Source organism: Calonectris borealis, chromosome 1 (assembly GCF_964195595.1).
Source record: "Calonectris borealis chromosome 1, bCalBor7.hap1.2, whole genome shotgun sequence".
NCBI lineage: Eukaryota > Metazoa > Chordata > Aves > Procellariiformes > Procellariidae > Calonectris > Calonectris borealis.
Window position 1 is genome coordinate 153,588,325 of NC_134312.1, and position 12,037 is coordinate 153,600,361.

General features: G+C 39.5%; 1 protein-coding gene across 5 annotated transcripts in view; it reads left to right on the forward strand.

The window, feature by feature from the left end:
* The window catches only part of TUBGCP3 (tubulin gamma complex component 3), a 60,551-nt gene that overhangs the window by 17,286 nt on the left and 31,228 nt on the right, over window positions 1-12,037 (forward strand). For all 5 annotated transcript variants that reach the window (XR_012670929.1, XM_075137068.1, XM_075137081.1 and 2 more), the window contains 4 exons: window positions 466-683; window positions 6,028-6,200; window positions 8,369-8,487; window positions 11,697-11,822. Coding sequence is in view for 4 of the 5 variants with exons in the window: in XM_075137068.1 (XP_074993169.1) it covers window positions 466-683; window positions 6,028-6,200; window positions 8,369-8,487; window positions 11,697-11,822 (636 nt within the window). In the remaining variant the exon portion in view is untranslated. The remainder of the gene's footprint in view (window positions 1-465; window positions 684-6,027; window positions 6,201-8,368; window positions 8,488-11,696; window positions 11,823-12,037) is intronic.

Here is a 12,037-nt window from a genome sequence, read left to right on the forward strand (position 1 = left end):
CAATTTTTTTCTGTGTAATTTTTTTGTACTAAGTAAATGTAAAAATATGAGCTGTCCATTTGTAGCTGAAGTTGTGGCTTTATTAAATGGGCGATTTTTTTGTTTGCTTTCTGCTTGGCACTGTAATGTCTGCTCACGTGCTAATGAGTTTGAAATGGATTAGGGAGAGCAAAATTTCTCCTTTGGTTGCAGCTCTGCTAGCACCGAAGTGCTTTTAGCAGCTATTGCTAGTGATAATTCGCAGGCAAAAATAAGCTATATTGCTAAAAGTACTTTTGTTCACTGTAAGGGACTTGCTTTTTTGTCATTATAATTCTAACAACAAATTTTTCTCTGTATAAACATGGTCTTCAGTTATTATTTGCGTTCTTGAATATTACACTCCTGTTAACTGAAGACATGACTTAAAGCAACTCACAAATCTTTTCTTTTTACTCCTCCCTTTTCAAATCCTCTCCTTTTTAGGTATCAAGTTATGCCACACTTTTTGCTCAAGCATTGCCACGGGATGCTCACTCAACCCCTTATTACTATGCCAGGCCTCAAAGCCTTCCCTTGAATTACCAAGACCGCAGTGCTCAGTCTGCCCAGAGTTCTGGCAGCATGGGGAGCAGTGGAATTAGCAGCATCAGCCTGTATGCCCTGAATGGGCCAACGCCAACTCCGCAATCACTCCTTCCAGGGTAAACTAAACTGTTTTACCTTATAAATAGGTTGGGGGAAGACTAGAGATGATCTGCTCTTTTTTTCTTTCTTTCTTTTTTCTTTTCTTTTTTTTTTTTCTTTCCTGCACCCTCCCCATTTGTATGCCATTGGAAATACCACTGTAGGTGCATAGAAACTGAGTTCCTTAGCTGAACAGTTCGAATATCAAGTGCTGTCGTAGGACCATATGAAGCCATAAATGCCTGGCCAAGTGTATCTGTTCTTAAACTTAATCTTAGTTATCTGCTGACCAGCTGATCTTTCACTGGATCGACTCCTTTGGATTCTAGTGCCAAGTCCTTTTCCAAATTTCTCAGTTCTCTGAAACCCTTTAAAATAGTCTTTGTCTTTCTTCTGTAAACACCCTGGATTTAGAGTCCTCACTCAAGTTCCTTTTACTAAGCATTCCTCAGCCAGTGTCAAATTAGTAGACTTAACATCCTCCATTTTCAAGTGGGTGACCTTTCTTGCATGGTCTGACTTTCTTTTAAGCGTGTTCACAGCAGGTTGGCAGTTGTACTAGAGCAGTCTTGCATCTTGAGTGGACAGGAGGTTTTTTGAAAAAAAAAAAAAAAATTATACAACAGTTGATTAAAAAAAATTACTTATTAGAAAAAAAATCCTAAAACACCTACTGTTCAGCAGTGGTTTAATTGTCTGTTCGTACCAAGATGAATCTACATTTGGAACTGAAACATTCAAATACCAAATAGTTCAGATTTTTGATGGGTGAAAGCTGGCCATTGTAAGCCATAAGATGATGACCTGATTATTGACTTTGTTAAATAAGCCAACATAGACAGTTACATGCTCAAAATCTGAGCCATTCTTGTGCCATTGGATATCATGTTGTATTACCCCTGCAGTTCTACAAAGCCTGACAGAGACGCCCTGCACAGTCTGTGTTCTATGGAGGGAAAATGAACGTGTTCATAGTCTGTGAGAGGGAGTGGTTCAATGGCCATTCTGTAATATATACCTGGAAATACATTGCTTCATAGAAGTTGAGCATGGAAAAGTGAAAGAATGTCACAAAACTTGGAAAAGTGACGACTGTAGTTATTTGCATAGCCGTTTCAGCCTTGAACGAAAAAGCCTGGAAATAAAGCCCTCGTCCAAAAGCAATGGGGACATCACTTTTCAAGAAACTGTGGTTAATGTCAGAAAGACTCAAGAGAATATAATAAAAGGAAGAAAAATAATCTTAAGGCATGTGGAAATGATCAAAGCCCTCTTGTTTTGTCCTAACGGGAGCTTCGTGGGTTTTGATTTGACCAAATTCCTAATATAAGGCTAATTTATGGAAATTTTTATTAATTTCTTTCCTTTCTCATAATCAGAAAAGAGAAAGACACCATGTTCTTGTCTCTTAATTCTCCTCCCCACCCCCAACAGTCACGAAACAAACACAAAATCGGAATAGATGCATTTTCAGAAAGTACCACAGCTTTATTTTGAGTTGAAGGGTTTTTTTTTAACACAGTGTATTTGAGATGATTTATAGAACTCATATTATGGAACTAATAACCAGTGCTGACACAACTGGATTTTATTGTTATTAATGTGCTTTACAATACAAATACTTTCTTGACTTTGTCAGTACTAGGTTTGTATGGTGTATCTTGGATGCACAAGTAGAGGATATCTTTAAGCTAGGAACATTGTGGGAGGACTATGCCCCACAACTGAGTGAGGAGGTGGTAGACCAGGTTAGTAAGCAAAAGGTGCAGGGTGATGTGGTCAACAGAGACCTTGAAACCAACAGAGCCAGGCAGAAGGGGGTCCACCCAAGTGTGTGCACACAAATGAGGAACGTGGAGACGACAGCCTTATAAAGGAAGCTCTCACACTTTTTCTGGGACATCAGCACAACTTTGCTGGAGTGCCTACATGCTAACACATGCAGCATGGGGAACAGACAGGAGGACTTAAGAGGTCTGTGTGCAGTATTAGGGCTATGATCTCATTGGGATCACAAAAACATGGTGGGATAGTTCGTACCACTGCCGTGTTGTAGAGGGTGGATACAGGCTCTTCGGAAAGGACAGGCTAGGATGGCAAGGAGAGGAAATTGCTGTTTACATGAGAAAGCAGCAAAAATGTATGGAGCTTTGCCTAGGGACCGATGAGGTGCCAGATAAGACTTCATGGGTTAGGATTAAAGGGCAGACCAACATGGGTGATGCTGTAGCGGGCATCTGCTGTAGACTGCCTTATCAGGAAGAGGTAGATGAGGTCTTTAGACAACTGGAAGAAGCCTTACATTTGCAGGAGCTGGTGTTCATGGGGGGCTTTAATCACCACAATGTCTGCTGGAGGGGGAGTGCTGCAGGGCACAAGCAATCTGGAAGGTTTCTGAAGTGCACTGATGGTAACTTTCTGACACAGGTGATTGAGGAGATGATGAGGAGAGGTGCTTTGCTGGGCTTGACGTTTTTACAGACAAGGAAGAACTGGTTGGGAAGGCAAAGGTTGGGTCCAGCCTTGGCTGCAAGTGATCGTGAGATGGTGCAGCTCAGGATTCTGAAAGGAGGAAGCAGAGCAAAAAGCAGGATCCCATCCCTGGACTTCAGGAGAGACTTGGGCTTTTCTGGGATCTGCTTGGAAGAATCCCATGAGAGACTCCCCTGGACAAAAGAGGGGTACAGGAGAGAATAGAATAGTTCAGTTTGAAGAGACCTACAACAATCATCTGGTCCAACTGCCTGACCTGAGAGCTGGTTGATATTCAAGGATCATCTCCTTCAAGCTCAAGAATGGTCCACCCTGACGAGCAGGAAGTGCCCTTGCCACCTGCAAGGGTGGCAGGAGGCCTGCATGGATGAACAAGTTGCTCCTGACAAAACTCGGACATAAAAAAGTGTACAAAAGACGGAAGTAGGGGAAGGTGCAGAGCGGCATCCAGCGTGCAGGCGAAGCCCAAACTCCCCTGGAGTTGAATCTATCTAGGGACGTGAAGGGCAACAAGAAAGAATTCTACAAGTACATGAGCAGTAAAGGAAGGCTAGGGAAAACATAGGCCTGCTGCTCAAGGGGCAGGGGCTGTGGTGACAGACGATGTGGAAAAGGCCAAGGTACTTGGTACTTTCTTCGCCTTGGTCTATGCTGGTAAGATCAGTCCAGGACCCTGAGACCCCTGGGAAAATCTTCATTGCTCCCAATTTACCACTGGCAGAGGATGATCAGGGCCCATGTGACCTGATGGGATGCATCCAAAAGTGCTGAGGGAGCTGGCCACTGTCATTGTGAGGCCATTCTTGGTAATGTTTAAAGACATGGCAATTGGGGGAGGTTCCTGAGGACTGGGGAGGAATAGCCCCATGCACTAGTACATACTGGGGCTGACTGGCTGCAAAACAGCTTTTCAGAAAGGGCCCTGGGGTTCCTGGTAGACACTAAGTCGAACATGAGTGTGCAATGTGTGGTAAAGAAGGCCAACAGCCTCTTGGGCTGCATTAGGAAGAGCATCACCGGGAGGTTGAGGGAGGTAAACCTTCCTCTCTGCCCAGTACTGGTGAGGACACATCTGAAATGCTGGGTCCAGTTACGGTACAAAAAAAGACTGAAGAGAGTCTGGAGAAGAAACCGCAAACTAATTAAGGGGTTGGAGCATCTGACATATGAGGGGAGGCTGAGAGAGCTGGGACTGTTCAGCCTGGAGAAGAAAAGGCTCAGGGGATCTTACCCGTGGGATTGTACCTGACCAGGGGAGTAGAGAAGACTGAGCCAGACTTTTCTCAGTAGTGCCTAGGGAAAGGACAAGAGGTAATTGGCAAAACTTGTAAGACTGGGAATCCCAGTTAAACATAAGGGAAAAAACTTCTTTTACAGTGAGGTGAGGTGTGTGTTTGGGGGCAGGGGGGATGTTGTGAAACATTGCAAGAGGTTGCACAGAGAGGTGGTGTAGTCTCCATGCTTGAAAATATTCAAAACATGACTGGACAATGCACCAGGCAACCTTCTCTAGCTGACCCTGCTTTGAGCAGGAGGGCTGGAGGAGGTGATCTCCAGAGGCCTCTTCCAACCTTAGCCATTATATAATCCTGATACAGTATAGAAAGGTATATCAGTGAGGTTATTTTGTATATCTGCTTGCTTAAAAATATCAGCAGAACCTACCCTGTTCCTGTCATATTCTTGGTCTGACCTGTTCAGACTGTTCAATTTCATAGCAATTTCACTGCTCTCTTTAGTCCTGAGTCTGTGAGCTGGGCAACCCCAATTAGATCTTCCAGTGAGTTTCATTCCTCCTGAACTTCTCTTTATACGTGTTTCCCTTTCTTTCTAGAGTACATTCTTCTTGAAGTGTAATAGCCTAAATTCAGTGTTTCACTCTAGTTGAGGTGTTACAAATGCTAAGCACAACAGAGTTGCTCTGTCTTGCAGGCTGTGTTCTTGTTCACTAGCTACAATCATATAAGTACGTGTGACATCCCATGAGTTATGATGTGGGGGTTGAGAGAGCAAGGGCATTCCTCAGCTTTTTTTACATGGACATTTGTGTTGCAGTCTTGTTCCATCTCTCCCTGCAACTGTGCTTTCACAGCTTTGTGGAATTCTTTTATTTTTTTTTTTTTTTAAATATGCGTATACTCCAAATGTTTACATTCAATTGCGGGACCAGGGAGGAATGGTCAACAGCAAAAATCCTTTGCAAATATTTTCAACTTCTTTATTTTTTATCATCATGATACAGAAATAATCAGAAAGCTAACTTCTAGTCTTAACATTTTTCATGTTTAAGGCTATTTTTGTGAGAAGAATTGACAAGTTTGAGAGGGAGGGAAATCGGAGCTTGTCTAGATGTTCCCTCCTCGTTCACATCTTCAGGCAGTTGATACAAACTATCCTAAATGGTAGAGTAGCAGGAAAGTGAACTTTCTCCTCCTTCTCTCCTTTCCTTTAGTTCTTTGGCATGTAACTACAGTTTCAAGTGATAACAAAACTTAAATATTTGTTGTTTATTATGACTGTTGTTTATTATTATTATAGTTGACTTCACTTTTAATCCATTTCAGCGTATCTACACAGTTCAGTGTGGGCAAAGTCAATCTTTGATATGAAATCATATTTGTCAAATTCGTACCTTCTTTCTTTTCTACAGGTTTTTTTTTTAAAAGTGTAAGTTTATAGGAAGTAATAAATTGCTTGTATAGTCTGCACACTTTTTTAAGGTTCCTTTATTAAAAAAAGAACACAAACAAAACAGCCACAAAAAACAAACTCAAGCTTGGGGCATTTTTCAAAATTTGCATACCCCAAACGAGGTGGTGGGTATAGAATCAAAGTTTTTAAAGATGTTTCTTCCTTTTGTCCTTCCAGACAATCCTATCAAGCCCCAGGCGTTGGAGATTGCCTCCGTCAACAATTAGGGTCACGTCTCGCGTGGACTCTAACTGCAAGCCAGCCTTCTTTACAAAGCACTACCTCAAAAGGCTTTTCAAATGCTGTCTCCCGTGGTGTGCCAAGGTCAAGACGAGAAGGGGATGCAAGTGGTGAGCAAAGATGCATTTGTTAAAGATAACTTTTTACAATTGTTATCTAAATCCTCCATTATTGTTTAATGATTTTGAAATAGTTTTATAGCATGTTGAATTTTTTGAGGAGTGTTTTGCTAGAATGTATTCGATGGAATGATGGAAGCAAATACAGAAGACTAGTATATTTGGCCACAATCTCATTGGCTGGTTGTTAATTTCTTTTTGCAATGATTGGTTTGATAATGTGTTCTGGTCTTCTTAAAAGACTGACTTCATTGCAGTGTTTGTCAGAATCAAGTGATTGTGGTTTGTGAGTAATGATCACGCTTTTGATGATCAGAAGATGCTGCTGCTTTTAGAAAGTCAGAAAGGGAGCTTAATGAATAGAACTTGTTGAAATAGACTCAGCCATTTGTGATTCTGTCTTTTAAAACTTGGAAATATGCACTGGAATAGAGAACTATTAAAACTACTTTTTTCTTTAAATTAGCACACTGTTTATGGTGGTTGTATTTAGAGCAATTGACATAAAATATTGTCAATAAAATAAAAAATAGATAAATATTACCAATTTATTTCCTTGATTAAGCGGCTGTAAACTTGAAACTGATGCCTAGAGGATCTATTCTGAATTTACACGAGTGTAACTAAGGAGAAATTGTTTAACAGATTACCTCTGTGGCAATTGTGTAAGTTTCAACCCGCTCTACTTTTACTGTAAAAGTGGGAGACTTTTCTGAATAAGTGAGCTAATGGCGGATGTTGTCATCCTACAGTGCTGTTACTCTCTGGCAAAGAAAGATAAGAGATGTGGTGGTTTTTTTGTTTTTGTTTTAATAACTCCAATATAAAGAATTGTGGGTAGTTAGAAGCTAAAATATAGTCTGTTTGCCAGTCCCTGCATCTTTATGAGTAACAGTGCACAAAGCAACAGCTTGTAGACCAGAGTTGTACTGGTATATCTGAGGGCAGCATTTGGCATTTAGAACCTAATAAACAATACTGTTGATGTGCAAGAGGGCGTGTATATATATATAAAATATATTTATAAATATATATTATTTTTATATACATGATAGATTTAATATATATAAATATAGAAAAACATGTAAAAATAAATAAAATCTAGCACTGCCTCTTATTTTTGTTTTACTAATTGCTGTAAAGAGCAGTACAAACTTGTTTCATTCAGTCAGCCAGCAGCTGTGACTCTTGATTCTTGTGTTGGGTGGGTATAAGGACTGACAGTTGTCTTAAGTGTAGTCCCTGGTTGATGTAGAAATAGAGCTGCATTCAGAATATAAAAGGCTATTGTCAAGAAGATATATGAATATGAAATTCTTCTAACTAATTAAAAGGTGTTTTTTTTCTTCTAAGGTTGGTTTCTGTTAATTGGAGTTTTCTTATTGCTGCATTTGCACAGACAGTATAATCAGGAGCATTGTATGGCTGATATGAATACCTGATGTGTTATTTACCAATTACAGAAACATGCACTTGAATCTTCTACCATTTCACTAAGAGTTCCTAAAAGGGACTAGCTATTCTTGTGCACATCTTGATATTATGAGGAGAGTCTGGGTTTTAAACAGCATCTTGAGGTGATGGCTACTTTCGCCAAAATAAGAATAGAATCTATTTTTTGTTGTTTTTGTTCTGGTGAAGTGGATTGTTGGGGAGGCAAACTGATGAGAGTAAGAATGCTGTCAAATTTGGGAGAAGCATGTTGTAGCATCTCAATTTCTGGATAGTCGTTGAAATTGTTTTATTCTTGATATCTTAAATGAAATTACAGAAGCAGATGGTGCTGTTTAGTTATGATGCTTGCCTCAGAACTTGCTCTGGTGATTGAATCAGATAATGAGTTTAAGAATTGGCTGAAGTGTTGGTTAAAATATAACATGCCCTGTGTCATACAAGCTGACCTGCTCTGAGAGAATCCCAGGTATCGGTAGAGGCAGGTAAAGGGAATTCTTGGCTTTCCTGTCAGGTTGTTAATAGGACTTAAAACATTTCTTTACAGGTTATAAACACAGGCTTTCTCTTTCCTTTTTTTGGTAGGCTTCTAAATAGCTTTTTGAAGTTGTAATCAAAACTAATTGTCCCAACAAATCTAAATACTTGTTGTTTTTTGTTTTTTTGTTTGTTTGTTTGTTTTTTGTTTTTTTCTTTTTTCTTTCTAGGATCTGTTGAAATAACCGAAGCAAACCTTGTAAGAGATGTTTTGTATGTCTTCCAGGGAATAGATGGCAAAAACATCAAAATGTGCAATTCTGAAAATTGCTATAAAGTGGAGGGAAAGGTACTGTATGGTGACTTGTATTTCATATGTGAGCAGAGAGGTACGTAGGGGAAAAATAGCCATGAAAAACATGTTTAAAAAGTTAAAATATTATCACAAGTCTTTACTCCCTCCCCCAGCTTTTTTTTTTTTTAGTAGGACAGAGTAGATTCAACAGTACTATTTTAAAATTGAATGGGTAGATTAGGTCCCAGAAAAAAACTGTAGCATTTCACAAGATGTGAGTAGACTCCCAACTATTAAGCCAGTACAAAAACTCCTAAGTTATGGATTAATTTGAGGATTTTTGTCATCATTTTCCCTCCCCAGTGTATAAGAATGAATGTAGAGAAGATACAGGCTTTTGACCACATTATTTTTGGATTAAATTTAACAGCCTAAGATGTGGCATGGATGCTGGCCACTTGACATTATGGGCTTGATTACAACTTACAAGTGATCGGATGGGATTGTGCAGATCACCCAAGAAAGGACTGGTGATAGAACTGAAGAGAGTGTTTTCAACTCCTGTTGTTGATAGAAAATCCAGCTGATGTGAATTTGAAGGAAGGTGTCGAATAGGGGGCAGAGGAGCAGGAGAGAAGCCTGAGAGAGAGAAGATCTGGCTTTAAGGTGGTGAGATGTTAAGCATATTTGCAATGTGGAAAAAAACCCAAGGGTGAGATTGGGTCAGCTGAGCAAAGAACAAAAAAATGGCACTAGTTGCTTTAGCATCTTCTCCTTATTCAGTATTTAGACAGTACTGTATCACAGTTCAGTTTCAGCTCGCTAATTGGCTTTTGTGTTCTTGTTCGAATGGAGTGACAGTGCTTCTGATTTTCACTTGTATTAAGAACTTTGTACTATGACAATATGACATAGTCCTAAAATGGTGGGGAATTTATTTTGGGCCATTTCATGTGCCAAGAGCGCAGTAGACTTTATCTTAATGTTGATGATAACTGAATTAGTTTCCTCCATAGTTCCTCCATAATAATAGTAAAAAGTGGAATGTATAATTGTTCCCCCTGTAACTTTATAATGACATTTAGGGCTGCTTAGTGGAGGAAAAAATGGAAAACTTAAATCTTGTTAAATCTTGTTAATAAACAGATTCTTAAAGATGTCATCTTCTGCACCTATAGATGCTGCAAAGGCTGTAATTCCTCAACACCTGTCCTGAGTTAATTATGTTCGATATATAAGTTAGATTATATATGGCAAAGGAAAGGTAGCATAATAGATTTTTCTAGAGGAATGTGGAGAAAACTTAACCAGTGATTGCAAAATTGGCACTATGGGTTTAATTAGTTTTCCGTGTAGTTTTCATATCAAACAGGCTAGTTTGAGGTGAAAAACTGTTTTAGTTTTAACTCCTAAGTCTGTTAATACAGGGAGTTTGATTATTCAGATGGTTTGTGGTCAATAATGCTTTTTCCTGAGAACTTTGTGTCTTCAGTTATTTTTGTGAAGTCAGTTGTCTTCCATCCTTCTTCCTTATTGGCACTTGTACCGAGCTACCGGACCCAGTGAAGTTGAAGGTATTTGACTGACTAGAGCTGCAGCTGGAGCTTTTTCTGATGAACAAGGAGGACCAAGATCATACCTTCTCTAGCTGTGTTGACTGCATGTTAGGCAAAAAAGTAGTCAAAGCATGTAGTTTTCCCTCAGCTGCACAAGGAAAATGTCATTGTACACAGTCTGTTTTTTCCAGAAAGAAACACACTTTCCAAGCTGTTATTCTTGCCTGAATGTTTTCTAATGTCAACGTTAATATTAGGTCTGTTGGTGACATTCAGCACTGTATAAGCTAGCAGCTTCTGATTTGATCTAAGAGATACAAATGTAATAACACTAAGCTAATTTTCTTGTTCCTCATTTGATTCCAGTGGATGTGTATTGTACTTAACGCTTGCCACACACTCTGTAGTTGTAGAATTCTAAATAGTTCTTATGTCATCTCTTTGGTTTTAGCTGTGGGCAGAGTTTCTAACTGTGTCCAATCATGCTTGTTTAGGCTAGAATTTATCCCATAGAAGTTGTTCAAGAAGTTAAAGCTGTGTGTGTATATCTAAGCAAAGAAGGCCAGGGACTGAACTCTGGTCTTACAACCAAGTGCTACTGCCTGGTTCAAGCCCACACTGCTGTGGCTAACAGGCTCTTGTAGCTGATTTTTATCTTAGAGAATGACTGTACTGCTAACTAAAAGGCTTAAGGAGGGAGCTTGATCTTTAGCAATCTGTTCAGCTTGTTAGTGCACTTCCTTGCTTTGGTTTGGACTGTTCCAGCTGGCTCTCTAAGTTGAAATTGTCTGTAGAGGTGGGATAGGGCCAATAGCTGTGGGCAAAAGTCTCTGCCTCTTGGCCTAATGGATCAGTCATATTGTTTGTTTTTATTTATCCAATACAATTTTGAAAACTGGATGATGGTGTTCTTGGGTAATGTGACAAAATGTGGTAGAAGCAAAACTCAAGTAGGAACAAGAGGAAGAGTGTCTTATGTGTGGGTAATTTAAAGGAAGAAATGTGCTGACTCAGATGAAAATAGCAGTAGTAGTAGTAGAATAGGGTATTGGGACTAAGGCAGGCTTGCAGGGTGAAGCGAGATACCTGGCATGTGAGATACCTGGTATAAGAAAAGTAAAAACAGACTAGAAGAGCTCAGAGGGGCACAGGATTCAATAGCTTATAAAAGCTGTTACTGGTAGGTCGGGTTTAAATTTGGCATTGGGTCATTTGTCTTCTATTAAAGGTTTGTTTCACATGTAGTAGTAATAATTACTTTCTCTAGATTTCTTCATTAGTTTCAGTGATTGACTCCTCCTGTAGAGCTCTAATATTTTCAGTCTTGCTGATTATCAGGATACGGTGAAGTGTGATTCTACATCATAAAACTTCAGATTTCTTCTTTTCTGAAGACCTTTTTGTTACGGCCATAATTGCCTAATATAAAAAGAGTGTATGAATACTCTCACATTAAGATTTCCAAAAGGGAAGGTCACAAAGTTGCCAGTAGTTTGTTGCTGATGCCTTTTCAATGCTTTTCTGTATAAATTTAATGCTAATTACATGGGTGTCTGCTTTTTTGGCACTATCTCTGCTGTAGAATGTAAAATGATTGTTTCCTGAACTGGCTTGTTTTATGAGAAAGAGGGGCTTTCTGGAGAAACAAGTACTGGCACGGTAGATTCGACTTAAAATTGCAAGTTACTGTTTCTGTTAACTTTCTAGGTGAGCTTGTCCAAATCTCTTAGAGATACTACAAGCAGACTTGCGGAGTTGGGATGGCTACATAATAAAATAAGAAAATACACAGACCAGAGGAGTTTGGATCGTGCGTTTGGACTTGTGGGACAGGTAGGTCAGCTAAAAAATTGATTTTACTACAATATTTTGATCTTGTTTCCCTTAGAAACTACCGAGTAAAATGCAGTACTAGAATGAATAGTAAACTTTGGAGCCTGGATCATTTGTCCTTTGATTTTGCTCCTTTTATGGACTGCCACTTTTGGTATGGGTCATAGTCTGAAGGCAAGGGAAAGGCATTTGCTCTTGCTGGTCGTAAGGAGTTG